The 25,453-nt window shown below is 34.9% G+C and overlaps 3 protein-coding genes across 7 annotated transcripts; 2 read left to right on the forward strand and 1 right to left on the reverse strand.

The window, feature by feature from the left end:
• Positions 1–296: 296 nt before the first annotated feature.
• LOC18602598 (DNA topoisomerase, type IA, core) lies at positions 297–9,801 on the reverse strand. Of its 4 annotated transcripts, XM_088805523.1 has the most exons (16): positions 9,662–9,801; positions 9,506–9,562; positions 8,637–8,740; positions 8,052–8,145; positions 7,338–7,437; positions 6,675–6,918; positions 6,248–6,410; positions 6,040–6,159; positions 5,754–5,833; positions 4,273–4,551; positions 3,505–3,673; positions 3,294–3,422; positions 2,974–3,186; positions 1,799–1,978; positions 1,095–1,164; positions 297–812 (listed from the first exon to the last, which is right to left on the reverse strand). In XM_088805523.1, exons 1-16 carry the CDS (start codon positions 9,686–9,688, stop codon positions 511–513), a joined length of 2,331 nt encoding a protein of 776 aa, XP_088661649.1. In that variant the 5' UTR covers positions 9,689–9,801; the 3' UTR covers positions 297–510. The 4 variants fall into 4 exon arrangements, with proteins under 4 accessions (XP_088661649.1, XP_007034151.2, XP_088661648.1 ...); XM_007034089.3 differs by having other exon boundaries at positions 297–1,164; XM_088805522.1 differs by lacking the exon at positions 8,637–8,740 and having other exon boundaries at positions 297–1,164; positions 9,662–9,795.
• Positions 9,802–10,001: 200 nt separating this feature from the next.
• Positions 10,002–14,159, forward strand: LOC18602599 (CDK inhibitor P21 binding protein). 2 transcript variants are annotated; one of them, XM_018119731.2, is made up of 9 exons: positions 10,002–10,136; positions 10,527–10,678; positions 10,806–10,876; positions 10,979–11,203; positions 11,825–12,034; positions 12,140–12,205; positions 12,290–12,379; positions 12,480–12,536; positions 13,793–14,159. In XM_018119731.2, the coding sequence occupies exons 1-9, from the start codon at positions 10,054–10,056 to the stop codon at positions 13,889–13,891; spliced, it is 1,053 nt and encodes a 350-aa protein (XP_017975220.1). In that variant the 5' UTR covers positions 10,002–10,053; the 3' UTR covers positions 13,892–14,159. The 2 variants fall into 2 exon arrangements, with proteins under 2 accessions (XP_017975220.1, XP_017975221.1); XM_018119732.2 differs by lacking the exon at positions 12,290–12,379 and having other exon boundaries at positions 12,449–12,536.
• A 6,444-nt stretch (positions 14,160–20,603) lies between these two features.
• On the forward strand, positions 20,604–23,711 carry LOC18602600 (transcription factor bHLH62). Its single transcript, XM_007034091.3, has 8 exons — positions 20,604–21,885; positions 21,984–22,208; positions 22,306–22,371; positions 22,462–22,530; positions 22,630–22,701; positions 22,794–23,021; positions 23,113–23,191; positions 23,281–23,711. The coding sequence occupies exons 1-8, from the start codon at positions 20,929–20,931 to the stop codon at positions 23,319–23,321; spliced, it is 1,737 nt and encodes a 578-aa protein (XP_007034153.2). The 5' UTR covers positions 20,604–20,928; the 3' UTR covers positions 23,322–23,711.
• Positions 23,712–25,453: the final 1,742 nt, after the last annotated feature.

The raw sequence follows: 25,453 nt of genomic DNA on the forward strand, positions 1-25,453 counted from the left end.
CTGCTATATTTTGATTTTCGCCCCCGAAGTCAAACTATTACATTTTCATAGGTCTCAACTCTCAAACGTGGCATGCAGGTGATAGCGTACATATTTTTCTTTTACTTATTTTTTGTAAAATGGAGATCAAGAAAGAAAGGAAAATGGAACATGGACTGCCATCTTTTTGTTATATTTCAAACATGGCATGTGGTTGTGTAATTGTATACACCGTGAATGAATTACAATATACCCATAAAGATGCAATGGGCAATGAGCTTATGCCCGTAAAGATTTCGTTTTAAATAACAGTACCAGAAGAAAAAGACTAAAGAAATTTTTACGAGCTCAATTTCAGATTACAACTGTAGCATAGAATTTTTATGTTCATCATCGGGGAGGAGGTAACAACTTGTGCAACATAGCATCTTTACTAAAAGATGAAAAAGCATCTGTACCAAGGAATAACGCAGATCATTTCTCCGGCCACAAATAAAGGACCCGAAAGGAAAAGTTCATACAAAATATTGTTCAAAAATCTCGGAAACTCATTTTAGGGTCCACTTGTTTTCCAGCTGCGCGTCCTCTTCCCCTATATCCGCCTCTACGTGTTCCTCTTCCTCTTCCTCTTCCTCTTCCACCCAAGCCTCTACTAAATGATTTCCCATGCTTCACCTCCACAAACGAATGAAGCAACTCATCGCAAAGAATGCAACCAGTATGCAAGGTAGCTCCATCTTCCAAAGGAGTTGTTTTCTTATTAAAGTCAACCTCTATGATTGTTGAGTCACATTCAGCACAGCGCTCTCGGGTAGTGGCAATACGGTGAGCACCTTCAGGGAGTAAGACAAGGCAATTGCATTTATTGCAATAAAGTCTCCACTTCGGAGCACTTACTGGGTCTAAAACAAGTGTTCCACTGCATTCGGGGCAAGCACAGACTCCCTGTGCCACTACAGAATGGCGACATGTGGGATGTGGGCAGAGGAAGCACGGCATGCCTGCTCCTTTCCCCAGCTTCCCTGAACTACCTATCCTTGTGGCACCAAAGAGAGTGTCCATACCTTCAAATGGAGGACTATTATAGCAATATGGGCAGAGTGGAAATGACTTGCCTTCGGGACCAGGCATGGAGAAGATCAACAGCTCGAAGTTATCCAAAGGACAAGTAAGTTCCTTGTACAGCTGCAGAAATATTAAAATGCGAGTCACAACAGGCAGTGCAATGACACATATCCAGACAAGGAAATGCTTGAGGCTTTTCCAACCATCAACTTTCAAAACAACCAATAAGACCCAAAATATTGCCACATATTGAATGAAGTAGACACATAACATGGAATTTGCTGCATTAAATTCAATTGACTCTAATTTTCTTCAAGAATTAATTTCTGAAAAACATATCCAAAAAATGACCATTCCTATACTCAGGGCACAAGCAAGGCTAAAGATGACTACTTTTCCCTGTCCAGTCAGATCCACAGGTTGCACCAGCTTAATTCAAATAGGTTTCTTTACAAGAGCAACAATAAGAAAAAGAGGGACCTAGCACCTTTAGTTTTACAAATTAATAGATTCTAGGATTGATCCAGAGAAAGGAGGAAATGAAAGAATAAAAATAAAAAATAAAAAATAAAAGGGAGGGGTGAAGAAAAGTGGCAAGCTAAGGAAAGAGATTTATTAGAGTGTTTGAACTTTTCTTTCTAATCCATGGATTTTGCAAAGATGCAAGAAGATATTTATAGCTAAAATGTTTCCACATGATTGATGCTCCAGTGAAACTTTGAAGTTTGCAAGAGGTCCAGCATTTTGGTATTACCTTGATTGTGCCTTTTTGAGGAAGATGGTAAACCTCCTCACATGTGCCACAAAACAAACGTGGGGGTTGCATAGAGATGTACTTCATGTACCGCAAGCATTTCCCACACTTACTTAGTGCACGTCCTGAGTCAGCTAGTGGAGAGAATTGTGCTTCAAACAAGGCATCCATGTTCTCAATCTGGAAAAGAAAAGGGGGAGTTCACTGATAAATAAATAAATCTAAGCTACAATATCTAAAAGCAACCACTAAAACTAGTTAGTTCCTCATACATGAAATATATACACATGAGCATTCAATGAGTAGTTAACTTCAGATTTTGTATCACAAGTCAAGGTCTATTGTAACAACAGCAACAATAAAACATACTACAATTGTGCTATACTTAGAACCGTATCTTGGGTAATATTACTAAAAACAAGGTCCATGGTAACCAACCCAAATCAAGCGACAAGCATGATTCCTCTGAGAAAAAGTTCAATTGAGTTTAATACTTTAAAATGTTAATAGAATTTACTTCTTAATTAACAGAATCCATAAAAGAAGATGCTGAAACGAAATTTTAATGCCACAAGGCATGAGCATTATCAGATAGCATTACCAAGGGATATCATCATAAAATTTACAGCATATACCTAGCAAATCCATCCAAACCAATACAAAGATACAAAGACTCAATGCATATACTTGGTTTAAAACAACAGGGATAGACAACTCACAACTATTAAACTCTCCCCTTCCCAATAGTTCACACTTGTAACATATCCTTATAGCATTTATGTCTAACCATCACAATCTTGCTACCAAACTTCTCCAACCTCCCCAAGACACATCCACACCTCAATAACAAACCCATATGATCCTACCACTTTTGCTCTTTCTATCATCTTACATTTGCATCCTTCAGTTCGAAGCTACAATAGACAAATGCACTTGACTATAGAAACCTATACAAGAAACTTCTTCTTTTTCTTTTCTATTTTGGGTATTGTCCTCCTAAACTGAAACTCTTTCTTCTCCCGGCCATTGACGTTTTAAATTGTAATTAATGAAAATTTCAAGGTTCAATTTGGAATTGCAATTACGAACCACAAGCCTTTTCTTGTAATTTAGCCATGAGGCTATTTAAGCATGCAACTAAAATGTGCAAGTACTCAACCATATAGTTCTCTGACCTGCTGAACAAAATAACTGAATTTTTGCTTGAATTGCTGTAATACGTGTTGCACAACATGAGAATGATTGGCCTGACCCTTAGCAACCAAAGTAATCTGATGCTCAATGAAACTGCGAATGTCTGGCAAACAAAGATCTGGATCAATGCATTGATAGCCTCTTATCAGTGTTATGCCTAAAGCAGTTGGAACCAATTTCCTACCACCTTGTACCTGCATTTTGAATAAGAATAATATATCCAAACAATACAAAGAAAAACTAACATTTTGCATGAAAAAGCTAAATATCACAAGGAAAAACTTCAATTTTTCTTCAGAACCTGCACATAGTTCCGCTCACATATGTTGTTGATATGCACAGGAATTGAAGCATCTGTGCCTATTCTATTCCTCTCCATCAGAGAAATCAGCTCGCTCTCACTGAGATAATCAGGAGGTGAAGTCTCACCCTAAACAATTTAGAAAATCAGGCATCAGTAGCAAAATTTGGAAACTGGACGGTTCATTACGTGGAGGAGGTGAATATATTACCTCATATAACTCCACTTTTGAAACTTCAATTTTCTCCCCTTTTGTAAACTGGGGAAGATTTTTTTCATTTATGGCCAACCATGGCATAATATATGTAAATCCTTGTGCTGTAACATGCTGCCCAATGCAATGGAAGTATTCTCCGCCAACTAAAAATTCTACTTTTCTCCTGAAATAGACATCAAGTAATAAATATTATAAAATAGAAAAAAGAAAATAGTAATGTGTGTCAACCAATGATATAGAATCTAAATATCAAAAATTTTCCTACATCAGTGAGCATGTCAACAGTATCCAAATCATGGCAAAACAAACTACAGAAACAACCATGCTGTTTTCCACCAGGTGAGATCAGTACCATGGACCATATCGCACTATGATGGTCCAGTTAGAACCATACCTTCAGTAAGCTCAATAAAAACAAGGCCCTTCTCAGTAGCCCAACCCCTCCCCCTCCCCCAAAGTCTTCTTTGGTCTTGCTCTCCTTTTGACAGGAACATCCTCCTTCAAGAAACAACTGTGGCATTCTATACTGAAGTTCACTTATGGTAGAGCATCAAACAGCACAATCCAATTATATATATCCTTTCCACCACAATAATTTCCACATCCTATGGGGGCATCTAAGTAGTCAAAAAGCAAGTTGTAAACACAAAAGGTGTACAACCATATATCATCAAGGTCTGCATTTGACCAAAGTAGAATATGAAACACTGCCAGATACAACTAAACTAAATAAACAAGAGGATTAAACATTAGGCCTATTACCTCACATATTTGCAGTCAGGAGACACAGTTCCTATAAAATGTTGACAGACGTACTGATATAAACTCCAAGCATCTTTTCCAAGAATATCCTCAGTTGCTGAATGCATTGGAGTTATAGGAGGATGGTCACCGGCATCTGTTCCAGACCTTGGTTTATGATAACCTTCAGCAAGCAATCTTTGGACATAATCACCCCATAGTGGATTATTTGCTATTACATTAAGCGTGCCTTTGAAGTCAAATGAAGCAGGATATGCTGTGCTTTCTGTTCGTGGATAACTAAAACCGCCAAAGTTCCAAAAGAAAAATACCAAAAAGAAAAAGAAAGACTATTTAAAACAATAATGAAAATATCCAATTAGATGCTGTTATATCTGAAGAAAAATGTAACACTGCACCACATTATGACAAGGCTCATTCTTAACCATGCTTATCAGAACCAGGACTTAAATTAATGATTCTGAACCATAGCCTCAGTTTTCATGGCTCAAGGCTTTAAAACATGAGTTAAGGAGCAACTGCAAATTCAAAGAGCCATTAACCCTAACTCATGTCTAAGTCAGGTATATACAGACCAATCACGTTATTTTTTATTAGTTACTGTATAGTCCAAAAATACAAGAAATATATCCATGAGTGTATGTGTGCATTGTACTCTTCCATTGAAAGCACACATAAAATCTAGCTCCAGACAAACCCCCCCCCCCCCCCCCCCCCGACTCTAAACACACACACACCCCTCTTCCCTTCCCTCCCAAAATCCCAAAAACGCAAAGAGATCAAGAGTACATATTGCTAGACAGTAACCACAAAACAGAGTTTAGTAGATAGTTCCATACTTAATCATCTAATTAAAGATAAAAGCAACAACAAAAGAACTAAATCGTCCAGCTTATTATTTCTAGCATAAACCTCCCTGTAGAAAATTTCCCAATAGCATGCTGAATAGCATATTAAGAAACCCATGCTGAGTCTAGGTATTCCCAGTACTTTAAAACTAAAAGAGTCATCTGAATAACTAGCTCTTTAGTGAAAAACTTTATCATTCATTAGTATATTATTACCAACTCAGCAGTCAGCTCTGAACATCATTCATTACCAAGGTTAAATGTGTGATAAGGTAAAAAAACTTCTTACCATATCATCAGAATCTGCAGAGTCTTTCTCCTAGAACACATTATATGAATTAAGATTCATAGCTCATATGGGAAACAGAGAAATAATATAAGCACATATACATGGCCACCTGGCAATAAAACTCCTAAACATATTCTTATTAGACAAAATCTCCATTGGTACAGAAAACATTTTGCTAGCCTCATATAGTAGCACTTAACACCTAAGAAAGACTCCAAGAATACAGGTAGAAAATCTATTTGCTTTTTCCATCGTATTCATGACAAATTGCAATGGCATTACAAAAATTAGTAAGGAAAGGTACAAAGAGATTCATTGTAATCGAAAGAGTGAGAGAAGAAGACCTTATGAAACCTTGTGTATACAAGCGTTCCGCAAGTTGCATGGCTGTCTGAGGTCCAAAGCCTAGTGCACTTGAAGCAACCTGAGCAAAATTAAGAGAGTTACCTCAATTTATTTTTCCCTAAACGAGACTGCTATTCAAGAATTAGCCATGCCAAGCAAAGATTTCATTCCCATCCACCCATCATGCAAAAGCAATTTATAGTTCCTTTAAGCAGCTATTCAAGAATCAAGTATAAGCTACTTACAAGTGAAAGATTAGCAAAAGCATATCATAACTCTTCTCACCTTCAAAAGATTCACTGTGTTCAGACCAGAAGGTCGACCTTTGCTTTCCTGTTTTTCTGATACATCAATTACTTCAAGAATTCCATCCTCTGTCACCAACTTCTGAAACATTATAGCAACCTGAAATATAGAAAAAAAACATTAATCACCATAGCTCATAAAAAATAGAAGAGCAACATCAATAAATGTTTATGTAACAAGGCCTCACATCTATGTCAAACAACTTTTGACGTTTCCATTCTAGCTGAAGATCATAACCATTCTGAATAATATAGGGACGCAATGCCCAAAACTTTTCTGGCTTAAAAGTATTAATTTGCAAATAGCGCTGTACACAAAACCCAAGTGTGGGGGTTTGACATGGACCATAGCTGAAATAATCAATTAATAAGCCAATTAAATGGTTGTTCCCAAGTGGAAAATAAACAAATCGTATCCATGAAATAGTCAGAATCACTCTAGAGAAGGGGAATGAACTAAAAAGCAAAAAACCAACATTGCAAACTTCTCATGTCCTCCGTAAGGATATAAAATTTAAGCAAATAAAATGCAACAGAAGCACAATCCGCATGAAAACTCTAAAGAAAATGCATAATGAACAACAAATGATAGAGAAGAGAGATGAAAGAACCAACGAGATAACTCTGGAGTCAAGATTCCCATATTTTCCTTGAAAATAACGAGTTTGAAATCGGGTAAATGCAACACCAACTTTCAAATCTATCTCTTGCCGAGCATCCACAGCCAGTGCCTCATGTCTGTTTGGTTCCACTAGGTTGTCCATAGCCTTTGAGATGTCTTTCTCAGTCACAGAAGAAAACCTAGCACGATAAACCCTTTTCTTTGCCTCATTCATATGAAACCCCGTACACTCAATGACTACAAAAACATTAAGATAGTGATAATAACAACAAAAGTAAGTAGATATGGAATCTGTCGCTCAAAGAAGATCTACAAACAATCTCATGCTCGTAACTAATCTGAGGAATTTTGTAGTCATTCCAAAACGAATAACATTTCTTTCAAGCCATTCCAAAAGGTTAAAGTTCAGAAATTTGGAACCCTATTCAGTGTAATGCCTTATAGAATTACCAATCAGGAAACAACAAATAATTTTTCTTTTATGTCTTTTTTTTGCTCAGCAAAGAATCAAACTGATTTCAAAATAGTAATGCAGATTGATTTTACATGAATAAAACATGACATACTGTCATAAATTTGCTTAACCGTGAAGTCATGCAGCAACAGGTATTGCTTCACAGTGATGTACATAGAAGTACAAAAGGAGGAAAAATTACCTTCAAAACAAATGTTCTCTCCTTCACGATCACAATCCAACCATAGTACCAAATAACCACAACCACGAGCTTCTTGGCTTAAATGTCTAGAAATATGGGCCTGATTACCCCCAAAAAAAAAAAGAAATTACACATTTAAAAAGGAATTATAGCTTTAAATTATTACATCAGAACACAAAGTTAATACACAATCATCAGCCAAGAAATCAAATACAGACTTATCTGAACCATAATGTGATATAGAAGCAAAATTTGTAGTATTTATCTACTAACTATATCTGTCATGGTTTATTGTCATATTATTTATGCATTGCCACTAGTGCAGGCAAAGATAAAGGAAGTCAGTTTTAGTAGGTCAATATTCCATGGTAAACTACAGCTATATCCTCATGAACATGAATTTTAAAGAACTCAAGTAGTCAATGAAATTAATTTAGAATAACAACTTAATTAAGTACAGAATTGATATATGCATTTGGATAGGAATTTTCACAGCAGGAAGGGAGAACGCTTTCTAATACCATGACTAAATTGCAGATATACATTGAATTCAGATGGATTTGTCAACTAACTGCCATCACCAGCTTAACTTAGTTGCATGCAGATGATGATAACAGAAACACATGTTGACCCATAAAATCACTCAAGAGAATGACAATGAAAAAATTATAAAGGAACTGCATATTGATAGAAAGTTGCATAGATTATATATACCTTTGGGTTTGATTCTGTCTTGATAACTGATGCTTGAAATAAATCTAGAGGATTAGTGACATTCCAATCTTGATAGGATGCTGGAAAATCTACACTAGATTTGCACAAGAAAAAAGAAAGGAAAAATATCATCATGAGAAATTAAGCCAATAAGTTAGGAAGGCTAACAAAAGTAAACAAAACAAGTACCAAGTTAGATTAGTAGTTCGCCTTAACATCTTCTACAAGCCATTTGTTATGACTATATTGTAATGCCGGTTATACTGTAATTTAATGCAAATATATAGCTGAATATGTTTTTTCCAGAATCAAACATTAAAGTAATATCTTTCCCTACACCAAAATATCCACTCGAGCCTTTCAATCTTAGCATGTGAACAAAACTATTTTCTAAGTAGAACATATATAAAAAAAACTTAATAATGAAGAATGCATCAATATAAAAATAACTTAATAAGGAAAAATCCATCAGCATTATAGGCACCTTACTACAACAAATCCTTAAGTCACAGCACTAAGCATAAGCAAGGAGCAAAATAAAATTATCACATTTTTTGTTTTCAACATATCAGGGAGAATAAGGACCTGAATACATGTCCAATAACTGAAGTCACTTTATAATGGGCATTAAAGCCAAGAAACGTCCCGTTGAATTCATGGACTTCAGTACTACCCCTCCTTGTTGACATCTGACAAACACAATACAACTTGTAAATCACTAACAAAGATTCAATAGTGACAATTGGCATGGCATTCATAAAAAATGCTGGTGTTCAAACCAAAACGTCAGTATGCATTGCAGTAAGCACTAAAATGAAATAAGAGAGTTCATGATTGTGTCATACACTTCACCTAGCTATGCCTGTAATTAAATAAGTACAAAAGGTGTAACTTCAATTTAAAATATGATGGACCAAACCCAAGCCCAACAAAGGGGTTTCAAAATTTCCAAATGGATTACTGTTTATTCAATACAGAAGCCATTATGAAGGTAGTTTAAGGGGGGCAAAAAGGAATTGGTGTTGGGGGGGGAGGATCAAACAAAAAAATTATACCGTGAGGACATCTGCGAGTCAAACGCTAAAATTGAAATCAAGCCAATGCTAACTTTTTAATCAGGGATTTTTAATTTAAATTTTTTTTATCGAAAGGTTAAAACAGTACAAGAGCTTAGAGCTTGCATTAACTTCAGTAGCTCAGAACAACTGTTAATTCAACCAAATAATATTGAAAGATTTTTATTTCTCTAAAATTCTTTTTTGGTTACTATGTCTGTCTGCTTTCAACTTGTTTTGTTGGTACTTAGAAAGTAAACCCAATGGTTAATAGCATCAATACAGTAAAGATGAAAATTTTAAGGTTTAAAATGTAGAAATCAAAATTTCAAGGTTCAAACTTGTAATATTTATGAAACTACGAGGCTTTTCACGAAACAAGAGGGAGCTTAAGCATACTTTGCCATGAGAGAGTACGGAAGCGATGGAGAGAGCGATGCTAGGCTTCTCCGCCACCTGCAGTAACAGTGAGACAACCAACTTAAAAATGAACGATTTTGATTAATTTAATTTATGTGTTTAGCCTAAAGAATAAACATCTGTTTGTTTATATACCATGAGAACTTTAGGCGGAGGAGACATTTCGTTGCTTGGATTAAACCTGCTTTTCCACCTTCCCTCTTGGGTTTTCTGGCTTTTAATTTAACGCCTCGGAGCGGAAGCATAAGAGCAGAGAAATATAAGGGCTCTCTTTCTCTCTCTCTCTCTCTCTCTCTTCGAATTAAAATAAAAGCGTAAAACCCTAAAATGCCCACAGTCAGGCCCGAAAAGGGCTAAAATACCCTCAACATTTGTCGAAATTCCAACTTAACTCAAATCAACTCGAAAGGGGAAAGGAAGCACTGCTTCCTTGTCGCGGCGGTTCCTGGCGCTCCTCTCCCGTCTTCCAGTTTATTTTTGCTTTTCGGTGTGGCGTCGTCCGCTACAATCTGCACCAACAAAAAACAATGACGAAGACGAAAGAAGCTGCAGTCTTTTCCCCCTCTAATACTTCTCTAAAAAACAAAGCTTTGCGAACATTTACAGCAAGGTATACACACTAAATAATAGTAACTCCTTTCTACTTTCTTTTAATGCATCTTTTATTTTTGATCTTTCAATTTATGTTATTCGCCTGACTTGAAGTTTTATTTCAATGCTGAAAATAAAGTACTTACCACCGTTTCCATATTTAATTAATTTTTGAATATTGTTTGCTCTATAAAATTATATATTTGTAAATGTTTATGCTTTGTTTGAAGTAAAGTAAAGAGATTTTTCTGTATTTAATCCAATGAAAATGCATACATACTATCTGAAAAGACAAATTTATATAATAATAGAATAAAATTATTTTACTACGTTAGGAATTAGGGCCTTTGATCCTGCACCTTATTGTGAAGCCCTTCTAACCCTTGATTTGCTGCCAATTTGACAGCAGATTAAACAAGATGCAGCGGAAACCAACCAGGCGTCGTCGACTGCTACCAGTTCTGCCTTTGACTTTCTCACCATTTGCTCGTTCTGTTGCTCGAGCTGCCACTGCTTACCTGGTTAAGGATCACATGCTTGATTACAAACAACAATCAACAGGTTTTTCAGCCGAATTGAGTTGTCTATCGTGTTTAAAGAGATAACCATTCTCTTTTCTATTGTTATCTGCTTGACTTCCCTTGGTATTTTGGAGTACATTCTTATTGCTTTCTGACCTGAATTGTAGGCGGTCAAATTAAAAACAAGTTAGAAAAGATAGACAGACAATCTGAGTCGTCTGAAGATGAAGACTTCAATGTAAATAACTTATTCCTGCAACTTTGAATATGCAGTGAAATATATATATATGAAGAAGATTTTAGTTAATTTGTCTTTTTTGCTTTTCCCTTTTTCCTTAAGGGAGTTGTCCAAGCAGATTTTGCCTTCTTTGATCCGAAACCTGATGATTTTCATGGTGTGAAAACCTTGCTGCAATCCTACCTTGATAACAAGCAATGGGATTTGAGTGGTTTCATAGACTTGATATTGGGACAACCCACAGTTGGAACTGTTGTTAAATTAGAGGATGATGAAGACAATGGAGTTTTTTCTGTAATTACTGCCCTCAACTTGGGGAGATATAAAGTAAGAAACTTATCCTTTTGATGTGATTGTTTCTCTTTGTACATGATCTCAGTGGCTAGCTTGCTTTTGGTTAGAATAAGCCACAAAATTTTAGGACCTAGGCTTTCAGCTTTTAATGTATATAAAGGGAAGTTAACTGTTCTCTGTTTAACCTTTTCCAATTAGCTGGATTAATGATGGACTGGCCCCAATATGAAATTGATTTGATTAAAGGTAATCCTTACTGCCGATCTGATATATGGTACCATTCTGGTTTACTGTACTTGGGATAAATTAATATTCAAAAGTCTACTAAATACCTGATTGTTATAATCTGAACTCAAATCCCTTAATGTAAATGAAGGGCCACTGCACAATGTGATTGATTAGCTAGTAAACAAGCTTTTCATATAATTCTTTCTTGTGATAGAATGATTTGTTTGTGTAAAGTTCCCCAAACCTGAAGCTAAATTGGTCATGATGTCAAGTTTTATCACTCGTTAATGTTTACCTCAATACCTTTTCACTCTTCTTGAACCATGGGTGGTTTCATAATTTTATCTGTTGAGGTGCCATTTCTTGTGTGAACATGTGAAATAAAATGCCATGGCTAAAATGTTGGTGAAATGTTGTTCTCACTAGGATCACAAGTGTATTACAGAGATCAAGGAGTTCCTCCTTAACATATGCCATGAGAAAGATAACATAGGCAACTTGAGATCACTTTTGGGAGAAAAAGCACAGGATGTGGGTCTCCTGGTTTCCCAACGTGTGGTGAATCTCCCTCCTGAACTCTTGCCACATCTTTATAATGCACTGTTTGATGAAGTCTCATGGGCTACAGAAGATGAGGTTAGATGTTTAGAAAACGGGTGTCCTTAGTAAAATATACTATCTCTTACAACTGGAAACACATATCACTGGTAAACTCATATGGTCTTGTTTTACTTTTTGAAGCCCACAGAAGAGCTGTGTGATTCCTTCCGCTTCAAGTTTTATATACTAGTAAGCAAAATTTACAAGGTATAAGTTCTTCCTTGTGCTGATTGTGCTTTTCATATCAGCATTCCTATGATTCTTTCTCTGACTTTGTATACAAATTTACAGCAAAAAAATCATAATCGGAAAAGGTCTTCAGGCACTGACAAAATTGAGGAAATTATATATATTAAGCCAGAAGATGAGATTTTTCATAAGGTATTGGTTCTTTGATACATCTAATCTACAATATATTGTGTGTCTATTGGCTTGTTTTTGACTTTGCAGTTTAATGATTCCCTTCTCAAACACATTTCAGCTGAGCATGTGGTCCTTCCTTTTCCCTTTACAAACTCAGCAGGTCGCAACTCATGAGGTTAGTAGGAGTGAACTTCAAACTTACTATAATTGATCCTTCTAGCTCAACTCTAAAAATGCTTCATGGGTAATTTCCTTTTGGGTAAATTACCTTATGATTTTTTAGATTTTTGACAACCCTTGTCCCCTTTTTCCGGGATTTCAAAAGTGAACCTTAAATCTCTTGAGGTATTATCCTGTAGTAATAAGGGGTTATAATGTTAAACTTTAAATGAAGAGAACAAATTTCTCAATTTTTTCAGAGGTCTAAGTGTCAACTGTCAATTTAAAACCCTTATGGCTGTATTTGAAAAACTTGAAACCAGAAGAGTGTAATGTAACTGAAATATCTTAACGAATGTAAAGATACCTTTTTAAAATTGTAACTCCCTTCAATTATCTATGCATGTCTTAAGTTATTACTTTAAAAACCTCAAGGTAATCTTTGAAATATTCAAAGATCGCAAAAAATTGATTTAGGTTCCATCTGGTCTAACTTTTACTACTTGCTTCTTGCTTCTGAAAGCAAAACGTAAAATGCTTTTTGGATATTGAAACAAACAATATTTTTAGAGAATTAAAAGTATATATTTATAACCTTTTATTTCTAAACTTCATAGATAACAAAAAGCATGATTTTACTTTTATGGAACCATTATTTTTGAATTGGCATTACCTTATAGCCATTTCCTCATTTCAATCAAATATGATTTTGCATTTTAGTAGTTGTTTTTACTTTATAGCACATTTTGAGGAAGTAAAAAGGAGACAGGAAATAAATAGGTAAGCAACATGTAAATGGGACCTAGTTTGTTCTCTACCCTTCTCTCTTTCTGTTCAAGTGTTTGACATTTATGGATTTTGTTGCAAGACTTACATATGAACCCCAAGTATGACATCTTTACCCTTTTCTCTTTCTTTTCAAGTGTTCGACATTTATGGATTTTGTTGCAAGACTTACATATGAACCCAAATGTGACATCTTTTCCTGAAATTCTACTCTGGGAAAAACAAACCTTTAATAACATCTTGTTTGTGGTTCTTACAATATATTTTTCTTTTCAACAGTAAACCTCTGTGCATAAGGATTAAGGATGTCCCTTCATACATAGAATATTATTATCTTTATGTTAATGTTTCTCTGTTCATTTTTTCCTTGTTTATTGTTAATGCTACTAAAATAGACAGTCTTATTGGATAGTTAATACCTAAAATGTGCTTTATCTTTCTTCTTCAAACTAATGGCTAAATTATCTTCTATCAATATTTTTGCAGCTAAAAAATTACCAGTTAACGGGGATTGTCATGGCTGTTGAAGCAAAAAATATCTCCTCATTCAGACAGCAATTACATACTTTAATAAATGATTCTTGAGTTTTATTGTAAGATTATAAAAGTTTTGATTTTGTAATGACTGTATCTTTGAGTTAAAAGATTTTGCAAAGTCGGTAAATGTTCAGGATGCAACCTCATAACTTATGGTGATTTTCTTGCACCAGTTTGGGGAGCTAGAAATCAGTCTTTTTCAAGAGTCTCCAATTTTGTAAGTATAGGAGACACCCGGACCTTATTTAAGGTGACATTTTTGTTGGAATGATAGTTGTTGTGATGGATAGCTTTCTCTTTTTGGTTCCATTGTTAATGGTTTCTCCTTCCTCCACTGTGAAACTATTTGTCTTTTAGATTAGCTGTAGTTGACATTTAGTCCAATTATGCATTCAACAGTGAGAACTGAGAAGCTTGGCATTGCTAAATACTTGTTTGATTTCATGAAAACCTGCCCCATGTTTATCGGCTTTGCATTTTTCTTGGATAGGTAATGATTCGATTGTGGGGAGTGGAATATTAACTTGTCCCCATGACCATTAGCATGGTTTGAATGAATACAGTTCTAAACTGTAACAGCACAAAAGAAAAGAAAAGAAAAAACAAACATAAGATCAAAAAGAGTAGGCATCAAACAACTTGAAACAAACATTGAAAGGTAAAAACTGAACGAACTATGCGCAATAAGAAGATATCCCCACTTGGAAGAAGCATTTAAATTTGGTTTACAGCATTTTTGCCAAAAGAGCATATCTTCATGGCATGCTAAGCTCTGCACTAGCGAAGACTCCTCAACCGGATGATCTTCTGATGGTGTTACCAAACTTTTTTGAGCCTCTTTCTTCACTTTCAAATTTTTAGGCTAATTCCATGTCAGTTCATTCCTTGATCTTTTTCCTTTGGAGGAAGAAAAGAAAGAAAAGCCTTTTCCCCTGTGGGAAAAACCCAGTAAGGTGGTAGGAATTGATTTTTTTTGGAAAATTATCCCATGCACCCCATTTAATTATTCATTACAGGGTGGATTCCTAATTACTAGAGTACATGGCCCACGGATTTCACCCAAGTTCTCACAAGCACCAGCTGAGCATTCAAAATTCCACTTGCTATTTGCCTGTCAATTGGATTACTCCTTTCCTATTGGCTCCTTGGCCCATAGAAACTTACAAACATCTTGTTTTATTCTTTGTCAGCCCCTTACTCCACTCCAATAATGCCCGAGTAATTGTACATAAAGGCTGAGTCAACAAAAAGTACTGGAGCCCACAAATAGTACATATAAACTGCAAGCCTAAAACTCATTTTGGCCTCCCAAAAAAGTTGGATTTGAAGAAAACCCCATTTCATCAATGAGCATTTAAACAAATTTATCATAATAAACAAGCCTCAACCTCACAACAAGTAGCTACGATGTATAACTGCCATTAATCTTTGACCTTCATTAAATCAATTTCGTGCAATAATAGACTACATTAATAAACGTGAGAAGACAAACTATGCGGTCTAGAATAAAGACCTCACCTCTCTAGTTTTGTTATTCTTTTATGCTCATTAACTTGTTTACTCACTATAATTTTCTTAATTTTTTATTTATATAAGAGAATCAAAGATACGATACTAAACACTAGTTAAAATATTATATATTAAGTTATATATAATAATGAAAACTTTGAATTACAGAAAGGGAAAGCATGTCAAGATCCATAACTGGTTTGCATGTCCAATGAACAAGTTACCTCAAAAATAAAACTTAATTTAAAAAAAAATTGAACGTGAGCTTAGTAAATATTGACGTAGGGCTACACTAAGCAACTATGGGAGGAGAAGTAGTCAAGTAGCAAACGATAATGGGAACCTTGAGGGAGTCCACTTTCTTTGTTGCCCAATCCCATGCATCTGTTTTTCTCAAGGGGCATGGAAGGGTGACTTTGGCTTTGGGATAGCGATAACATTGAATATATCGATATAAGTAATTTAAAACTTAAGATTAAGCGTAAAAGAAGGGAAGCATGCCGGTTATATGCTTCCAAGTAACTATTAGCTTTGTCTGGTCCCAATCGAATATTCTCATGCAAAGTGCAGGGCAACTTCTTTTTCACTTTAGTCATCATTAGCTGAATTTAGGGTTTAGTTTATTACAAGTTACAGAGCTACTCAATCCATGTCCCCCTTTCTTTTATTTTTTTACTAACGGAAATTAAGAGTGGACAAGAGAAAGTTGTTAAGGGGTTGTAGCAGTCCAAGGCCAAAGCTGCCAATGACTTGCAAAAGTGATTAAAGTCAAACCCACAATCAAGATAGATAAAGAAGAATCGCCCACAGTTATAGGGTTATAGCCGCAAAGGCCATGCTCAAAGTCGGTGGACACTGAACGAGGAATGGATCATAGAAAACGATAAGGGCATTTTTTGTTTTGAGTTTTTTCTTCGTCTTGGTCCCTACGGGGTATGTTCAACTTTTATATTCAGAATGCCTTAACCTTACCTGTATTAAAGATATAGTAACAGTAATAATTATTAATTTATTATTAGTATTGTATTATAGTTTAAGGACAATGATGGAGAAGAACCAGGTTCATTGTTACGAACGGTGTGGGGTTTTTTCTTTACAATATAAAACTTGAGGTAATAAGCTAGCTAGTGCTTACAATAGTAAAGTTAGAATGAGACTGTTCACCTCGTTGCATTAGAATTCGAAGGATATTTTAATGCATACAGAAACCTCTTGGTTACGTAATAAAATTTGCAAGTGTGATGGGTATGAACTAGCCATACAAAGAAAAGTTTGCTAGCTACTGAGCTGGCTCTATCTTATCTTATAAGCTCTGCCCTTCATTTTTTTTTTTTAAAGATTCAAATGTAAAATTATTATCAAATTAGATGTTTTGAGTTTTAATCATGACGAGATTTTAATAAAAAATTAATATATATATATATATATATATATAATGTTAATTTAGGAATGTTGGGCTATATATTCATTTGAATACATAAATTCAAACTTTGAAGGATTATTGCATGAAAATTTGCACTTATCGCATATGTAAAATATTGATTCAAGGCTTTCTCAATCTAAAATAGGGTATGAACCTATTTTAGTACAATTAAATAAGATTGAGAGATGAATATAACAGGCTCAATTTTGGAGCTTTAACTTTGCACCAAAAGCTAGGATAACAAATAGCTAATTAAACTTAACTATTATTATTATTATTATTATTATTAATTCATGAACCACTTGCAAAGCCAATATTACACGTTGTAAATATTTTTACATTAAATGCAATCACATCAACTTATTTTGCGCGATTCGATTACCTCTCTTCAATCATTTTCATGCGGATTAAAAAAGAAAGGATTCATGTATTTTGGGGAAGTATAAACATTTAAATCTTTGACCCAACCCTCTGGCCTTGCCCTATAACCTATTAATGTTTAAAATAACCTATGGGTGTGCTTGAGCCACAACTTGAACAGCAAAGAAATTTCTAAAGTGGGGGCTGAACTATTAGGCAAGTTTCCGATTGGAAGGGTAATATATACAGGTTTGCCAGTTGCAATTAATTAGCTCAGCTCAACTTGCCCATGGCTGCTCCTTTCTTTCAGAGTGAAAGCTTATCTTCTTTATATATATTCTTAATTCTTGACATGTATGATAAGATATCATTACGTTATGTGAATGAATCTTGAATATTGAATAAGAAATAAATATATAATTAGAGAAATTAAAATCAAACATAAAATTTGAATGAAATTTACATGCAACGAGAAGTTAAAAAAATTTTCTTAACCTTTTTATTTGTCATTGAAATAAAAAAAGATTCCTTCAACTTCAAAAATATTTCAGAAAATAAAATGAAACAAATAATTAATGCTACTATGAAATGGGCACCATAGCAACTTGCAAGAGAAGCAAACTGGTGAAGTAAAATGTCGTGAATACAAAAATATCAGGCAGAGAATATCTGACAAAACTGTTCCAAAATTAAAAGAAATACTATATGGTAAATTTAATTTTAAGAAAATAAAATTGGGCTAACACCTAATCATTAACCCTGCTATATATATAATATATAGGATTCTTTCCAAGCTTTGATTGGAAGAGACTTTTAATTAAAATAATTGTATAAATAAATAATTAAAATAAACGTTTAAATACCTGCAACCGTTAGTTAAACTAGTATTTAAAAGTGCCAAAATAAACAAAGAATTTACATCGGACTTCGTTCCTCTTGAATTATTAGAGAAGCAACACGTGTCTCCTAGAACAATAAAATTTGGTCAAACAGAGGAGGTTGCATGTGAGTGTGTGCATCAATGATTGAACCTCACGTTGGTTCAACGGTGGATTTTTGCAATTCGCCGACGTGCAAAGTTGAATCGTATGTAGTTTGGGGTTGGTCCATTTCTCCAATTTTAAGAAACGAAAAGCAAATTAATGTAATTATTAGTTATAATTACATTTAAGATCACAGATCATCAAAGTTAATTAATTTCTAAAACTTACATCAAATCTATAAGTTAATTTAAGTTAACAAAAGGATGAATGTTAGTTAGGTTTTTTTTGGTTAATTTGAGGCTCATTTAGTTATTAAATATTTGAATGTTTTCATTATTAGCATTGACAATAGTTATACAAAAGATAAAAGAAAATTATGAGCTAAGGTTGGGACACTTACTCTTCTTATATTATAAAATAATTATAACATTTCAGAAAAAAAAATATATATATATATTTATTATATTGTTGCAGAGCCTAGAAAGTGTAATCCCAAATTCCCAATAGGCAATAGGGTAAAAATAATGCTACTAATTACTTAATTCCATTAACGTGTTTGTGCATGTTTTTAGATTCCTCTTATTTTGTCTGTTAACTAATTTACATGCAAAAATCATTTATATTTAAATTTAATTGAAAATAAAAAAAATGGAGATAAATTTCAAAATGATGATTCAATCACATTGTCAACATTGTAATCTCTAATGATTTTACACAAAAAAAGAAATTATACCCACCATATCTCCATTTATTTATTTTTTTCCTTTTGCCTTCCAATTATATCATCACCGCGTACAGATTGCTGGACGGTAGCTTCCCAATTTTGAAGGCTTATTAAAAGTTTATCTTATCTTGACCTAACTTTTTCCTGGAAAGATCTTTCAAAATTGCCTTTTATGTTTAGTATGATATCGAATGCCTTGAACGCGTGGTTGCCTCTAATTATAATTTATAACAAGGATTATATGGAAAATAGTAAAACACCCAACAATTCGATTGTCCCACCATTCACAAAAAATAAATACTCATTATTGTTATTTATTATTAATATATATATATATATTTTATACATAAGAACTAAAAAGGTTCGATTTAAAATTCTTCAGTTTTAAACAACTCCAATAATCGAAAGTCGTTATAAGATGACATCACTTAAAATATTAGAAACATAATGGGTACTTGAGTTATTTATATGAATCATGTTAAAATTAAATTTTAATTTGTTACGAAAACTCAATTTTGCTATCAATGACTTTTTTACGTAATTTTAAGTATTAATAAAATCTTTCTTAATACAAAAGTTAAGTTTTTTTTACTTACTTATGTTTTATATATTGAAAATCATTGTATTTAAAAGTCCAGTTTTACTTTAAAAAATTATATTAAGAACACAAATATTAATGTGACAAAAGCAACCACAAATTCAATTACCATAAAAAAACTCCCTATGTTCTCCCCTTGTTGGCTAAAGGCACTTAATAGTCATAATAGTATGAAAAAAAATAAATAATAAATGGATGAATAACTAATTTTTTTCATTAAAAATTGAACAATTAAATTGTTAAACACTTTTTAAATTTTGAAAATAAAAAAAGTTGATGAACCATGTATACCTAAGTCTGGGTCTTTAAATAGAAGAAAGGAGAGAATGGGTTGATTGGGCTCTGGGCCACTTCAGTACATGGCGTTAGTTAAACACTCAAGATCTGGGACCAATTGCCTCACAAAAAATAAATACTAAAAATAATAAAAAAAGGAAAAAGACCCGGGGACCAGAAGAAAAAACTAAAATAAAAACCTGCTAAGCTTTGTCTGGTCCACTTCAGCACCTAATATTTTAAAAGAAATTTATATAATAATTAAAAAAAAGAAAGAAGAAGAAGAAGAAAGGATCAAAAACTTCTCTGCCTCACAAAAATGTTTCAAAAGAAAAAAAAAAATCCAAAAGAAAATTCCTGGATCTGTCATAGTCCACACCTATTCACATCAGAGATCCTTTACATCTTCAACTATTTATTTATTTAAAGCTAAAATACAAGAAAATACAAATTGTTTCTCTCTCTCTCTCTCTCTGTCTGTCTGTCTGACATTGTAATTATGATGAATTAAGTAAAAATTAAATAAGATTAAAACAAATCTGACCCACCCCTTTTTCCTCTGTGCATTAATCATTGATCATTAGCACAAACGGTTGTAGTGTTTTGTGCCTATCAGAAGCACCCAAAATTAAAAGGGCAAAAAAAAAAATAAAAAAAAAAACAAAATTAACTATGCTGTTTTACAGAAGGCTTGAAAATTAGGATGGTTTGACGTTTAAGGCCCGGCATTTCCATCCCTTCCTTCCTTCCACCGTCTGTTACGCAGTTTTAGGCTGAGATTTTCTGTAATAATAACTTGTAATTTAATATTATTCATTCTTTTGAAAAATTAAAAAGAAAAAAAAAGGTCAAACAGACATTTCCGTTCTTTATCTATCTTTGCTTGCTCCTTACTTTCCCTCATTTCTTCTCACACTTCTTTTTGGCTTTGCTTTTCTAAACTCCTGCACACTCTTCTCTTTGCTTTCATATTCCATAATTGAGTGACATCGCGTCATCACTGTATAAGAACAAGTTCCTTTTATCTCAATTCTACTGAAAACCTTTGCTTCTTTCTGTATCCCAAGCCAACACATCCCACTTAAAAGGAAACATCTTCTTTTTTTGTGGTTTCACTTGAAATATTTTCTGGGTTTTGTTTCTTGATTCCTGGTTTTTGGCTTTCACTATTCTTGTTGATCTGGTTCTTCAACTTTTTCCTGGAAGTTTCTCATGGAAAAAGACAAGGTTTTGATGGCTGAGGGACTAAACAGAACGGCTGCACCCCCGACTTGGAATTCTTGCAGTTTTGGGATGGACATGCAAACGAATGAGCTGAATTGTGCGACAGAACAAGTGGGAAGTTGTTTTTTCAATCCCAATTGGGATAATTCAATGGATCAGAGCGATCCCTTTGAGTCAGCATTGAGTTCCATGGTGTCTTCTCCAGCAGCATCCAATGCTGGAAGTACTCTCCCTGGTTTTGGAGAAAATGTAATGATCAGAGAATTGATTGGAAGATTAGGAAACATATGTAATTCTGGTGATATTTCACCTCAGTCTTTCGTCAAACCAAATAACAACACGAACAGTGGTAACACTTCTTGTTATAGTACTCCATTGAATTCACCACCAAAGCTCAATCTTTCAATGGTAGAGTCACAGATCAGAGGGAATTTGAATTTGCCAGGTCTTGGAAACCAGTTACCGAATCATCCAAGCTTGGCACCATTTTCTGCTGACCCTGGGTTCGCTGAGAGGGCTGCTAGATTTTCCTGTTTTAGTACCACTAGCAGGAATTTCGGTGGCCTAAACGGTCAACTTGGATTGACTGAGACTGAATTGCCTCAAAGATTACGTCCTAGAATGGATTCTGTTAAACTTTCAAGAGTTTCCAGTAACCAATCCATTAAGGTTACTGGATCTCAAGTAAATGTTCCGGAAAGCAACAAAAACTCACCGCAGGAAGGGAGTTCAGGTTCTGACAAGAAAAACAGTAGGCTGTCAAGGTCTTCCTCGCCGGAGAATGCGGAATTCGGTGATTCCAAGGAGGAATCTTCGGTTTCTGAACAGATCCCAGGTGGTGATTCAAGCATAAAAGTCCAAAATGATGCTAATGCCAGGAAAAGGAAATCAATTCCGCGGGGGAAAGCTAAAGAAACCCCATCTCCAGTGGCTGCTGATGCCAAGGTAATGTAATTCGGTTTTGCAAATTATTAGGATTTATCTGAATTATCAAATTCCTTTCGAGAATTCTATTGGAAACTAACCTTGGATTGCCATTTCAGGTTGCACCAGAGAATGGTGAATCCACCGCGAAGAGAAGCAAGCAAGAAGAAGCCGCTGGGAATGCAAAGGAGAAGACAGAACAGAATGGCAATGGTAAAGCAGCAAATGATGGGAATCAGAAGCAAGGTAAGGAGAATTCCAAGCCACCAGAGCCACCAAAGGACTACATCCATGTCAGGGCCAGAAGGGGTCAAGCAACTGATAGTCATAGTCTCGCTGAAAGAGTAGGAAACTTAAAGCAATGATCTGTAGTTATTACATTGAACGGTAATTAAGATTTGTATTGATCTGGATATCTTTTGTCATCTTGTATCGGTCCAGGTCCGAAGAGAGAAAATAAGTGAAAGGATGAAGTTCCTTCAGGATCTTGTTCCAGGTTGCAATAAGGTGAGCAAAACACTATAAACTTTGCACTTTGCACGATTGAGGCAGTTGTGAGAACTGAAACAATACCAATTACAATGAAATTTGTTGCAGGTGACTGGTAAAGCTGTTATGCTCGATGAAATTATTAATTATGTGCAGTCCTTGCAGCGTCAAGTGGAGGTAAACTGAAATTGGCCAATGTCTCTATTATTAAATTGAAATGTTGATTTGAAATTTAAGCGCAGAACGTTATTTTGTGCTGACTGATATTTTCTGCAGTTCCTATCTATGAAGTTGGCTACCGTGAATCCGAGGATGGATATTAACATGGAAGCCCTTCTGTCAAAGGATGTAAGTTGCTGTCCATGATATTGTTCTCTATTTATGGGTTGTGAGTCATCTGAATTTTCAAGTGACAATCTTGCATCAATTGCGTGCTGCAGATGTTTCGATCTCGTGGATCTTTGCCACATGCCCTTTATTCAATGGATTCTTCAGCACCAGCATTCCCTTTTGGATATCAGCTGCAGCAGCAAGCGCTACCTCTGCACAGTGGTATATCCAATAATGTAGAGACTCAATTCTCAATGAATCCACTAAATGCTGTGTTGCGTAAAACCCAAGGCGTGCAGCTGCCTCCTATTGATGGTTTTACTGATGCTAATCCTCAGGTAATCTATAAAATAACTTGTCTAGTTAGTAGTATATTCTATTTAATATTGTTCAGAATCTCAATTGGAAGCTGAAAACTTTTGTCTTCAGGTTGCATCATTTTGGGAGGATGATCTCCAGAGCATTGTTCAAATGGGATTCGGCCAGAATCAGGCACAAAGCTATCAAGGTAAGCATAATTCATCAAAACTCAGGCACTACGTGTAGAATTGATACATTCTATAATCAAATGTTTGATCCACTTTTTGTCTGGTGCAGGCTCAATGGCTGCTGCAGGGCAGGTGAAAATTGAGCTGTAATTACCATAGACAACACTTGCTGATTCCGCTTCAGGCCTTCCAGGGGAGCAAAGAGAGGCCTTTGTACATAGAAAGCAATTACGGTTGGAGTGAAATCGTTAGCCTGGAAAAGAAAAAAGAGAAAATTTATAATCTCGTTTCCCAAATTGTTTCCGCAACTCATTCTTTAGAGAATTCTCACAGGAATTCCTGATTGTAATATGTTAGAACTAATTGGAATCAAGTGGTGCATAATCCACATTTAAGATTTAGCTTTGGTGAGAGGAGTCTTGATGGGGTTGAAAGAAGAGAGGAATTTTTATGTAAACTTCTGTTTCAACCGTGTGTGTATTGGCCTTACAAACTAAGAAAAGAAATTGATCTATCAATTCATTGAGAAACTTTTGGATATATATATGTGTCTTTTCTTTCTTTTTCTTCTTTTGATTGCTGCCTATAACTCTGGCTAAGATCCTTCCGCTGATATTGGTTGGTTCGAAGATTGATAGAAAAGTGCAGATAGTATGAACTGCAAAAAGCAGGTGTGAGATCCCATGAATTTAACCATTTTCCTCTTTACTTCTTGGCAACCAAACAAACACTACAGTACAGTGTAATGAAAAGGATAGCCCCCTCCCCCTATTGCTTTCATATTTAGCTGGAAAATTTGATGTTGGGAGTGGCCCCGGTGTAAGAATGACAATTATGTTACGTTAAATCGCGTAACTAGTGGGAAAATAGATTCTAACTTGTAAACAGCTGTTAAAGTGGGGACAAATGGTCTCTTAAGTCCAACTGATGATTAAGAATGATATTGTGTTTTGAGCTGGAATCCAAAGTCATTTTTTGACAGCACTTTGCTGTTTACCATATGCAACAATTGACAGCAAACAACTACTATACTAGTACTTTGCTTTTCTTTCTCTTTTTTCCTTCTTTTTTCATTGCTTTTTGGCATACATTTTTTCTTTCTAAAGTGGGGAACTCAGATGAGCGCCAAAAGCCCAGGTTGGCACTAGTGAACTTCTGACTTGGCTGAGGAATCAAAGGGTCTTTACAATCGCATCTGCTTTAGAAAATTCTGAAACAAAAGAAAAATCTGTTAGGGGGATATGTGGAAGAATAAAGACTATAAAGTAGTGGAGTTCAGATGTAGATAGGTACCCTCTCAAGACACAAAGCTTTTCCATCGAAGGCTGACCTCAAAAATTCCAAAGTCTACAAACAAACACCCAGAAAAAGAGATCTCCTCTGCTTGATTGATCTAACTGTAATTGATCAATGCATTTATGTACATGTATTGGATAATATTGAATGCAAGTTATGGATACTAAAAAGAAGGCAGCCAAGTACAATATACAATGATGTGTATTTATTAATCTGGTCTGAAATGGCACTGGCTGTTTTTTATAACTCTTTTAATGCAACAATGGGCTAGAGAATTAGAAGCAGACCATTCCAGTGCATAACATTTTTGGGTTTTCAGACAATCGTACATAGCTTAACTCCATAGCTGCTCTTTTTTTTTTTGGGGGGGGGGGGGGGGTGGTTAAGGGAAAATGGAGATTCTTTGGCTTCTATTTGGGATTTCCATTCTCTACCTACTTACAGCTAGAGCGACACCAAAGTGACTTTTTCCTAAACGTTTCTGATTTCAAATAGAAAACTGTGGAAATGTAGTCTTAAATGTATTCTTCAGATGGGCTGCTGCTGCATTCAATTGTTTTTGACAATACAACAAATTTAGAGGTTATTTGAAACGTGGCAAGCATCCTTGTTAACCTCTCGTGTCATGATAATAAATCAGGGATAGTGGATGCAGACGGCTCAAATTACTTCAAGGGACACATGGCTTTTGGCTAGGAAAGCCTTATTGCTACATGGATTACTTCATGTCTTGTACACTTCCTTATCAAAACAGGATGAGAATATCCAATTTCACAAAAAAACTTTTCCACCATGTCATGTGGTACATTGCACATATGCTTTCGACTTAATTCTTGATTCAAAAAATCATATTAGAATTCTTATTTTCGTATAATAACAAAAAAAATTATATTAAATGTTTAATTTGTTTTGATTGAATGACTTTGACATACACCGTCAATTACACAATTGATCTATTAAAGACAATTGCAAATCCATTATGAGAT

Source organism: Theobroma cacao, chromosome 4 (assembly GCF_053813885.1).
Source record: "Theobroma cacao isolate CCN51 chromosome 4, ASM5381388v1, whole genome shotgun sequence".
Taxonomy (NCBI): domain Eukaryota; kingdom Viridiplantae; phylum Streptophyta; class Magnoliopsida; order Malvales; family Malvaceae; genus Theobroma; species Theobroma cacao.

What these genes read in the sequence shown, in the direction of transcription:
- LOC18602598 (XM_007034089.3), bottom strand. Translation starts at nt 9,688, where the DNA reads ATGTCTCCTCCGCCTAAAGTTCTCATG. An exon ending in AGAGAACATTTGTTTTGAAG is followed by an intron (nt 6,919 to 7,337) that starts GTAATTTTTCCT and finishes ATGTTTTTGTAG; the next exon opens with TCATTGAGTGTACGGGGTTT. An exon ending in CAAAAGTGGAGTTATATGAG is followed by an intron (nt 3,423 to 3,504) that starts GTAATATATTCA and finishes TAAATTGTTTAG; the next exon opens with GGTGAGACTTCACCTCCTGA.
- LOC18602599 (XM_018119731.2), top strand. Translation starts at nt 10,054, where the DNA reads ATGACGAAGACGAAAGAAGCTGCAGTCTTTTCCCCCTCTAATACTTCT. An exon ending in TTGCGAACATTTACAGCAAG is followed by an intron (nt 10,137 to 10,526) that starts GTATACACACTA and finishes ATTTGACAGCAG; the next exon opens with ATTAAACAAGATGCAGCGGA. An exon ending in AGCAGGTCGCAACTCATGAG is followed by an intron (nt 12,537 to 13,792) that starts GTTAGTAGGAGT and finishes ATATTTTTGCAG; the next exon opens with CTAAAAAATTACCAGTTAAC.
- LOC18602600 (XM_007034091.3), top strand. Translation starts at nt 20,929, where the DNA reads ATGGAAAAAGACAAGGTTTTGATGGCTGAGGGACTAAACAGAACGGCT. An exon ending in CAGTGGCTGCTGATGCCAAG is followed by an intron (nt 21,886 to 21,983) that starts GTAATGTAATTC and finishes TTGCCATTTCAG; the next exon opens with GTTGCACCAGAGAATGGTGA. An exon ending in GTCATAGTCTCGCTGAAAGA is followed by an intron (nt 22,209 to 22,305) that starts GTAGGAAACTTA and finishes GTATCGGTCCAG; the next exon opens with GTCCGAAGAGAGAAAATAAG.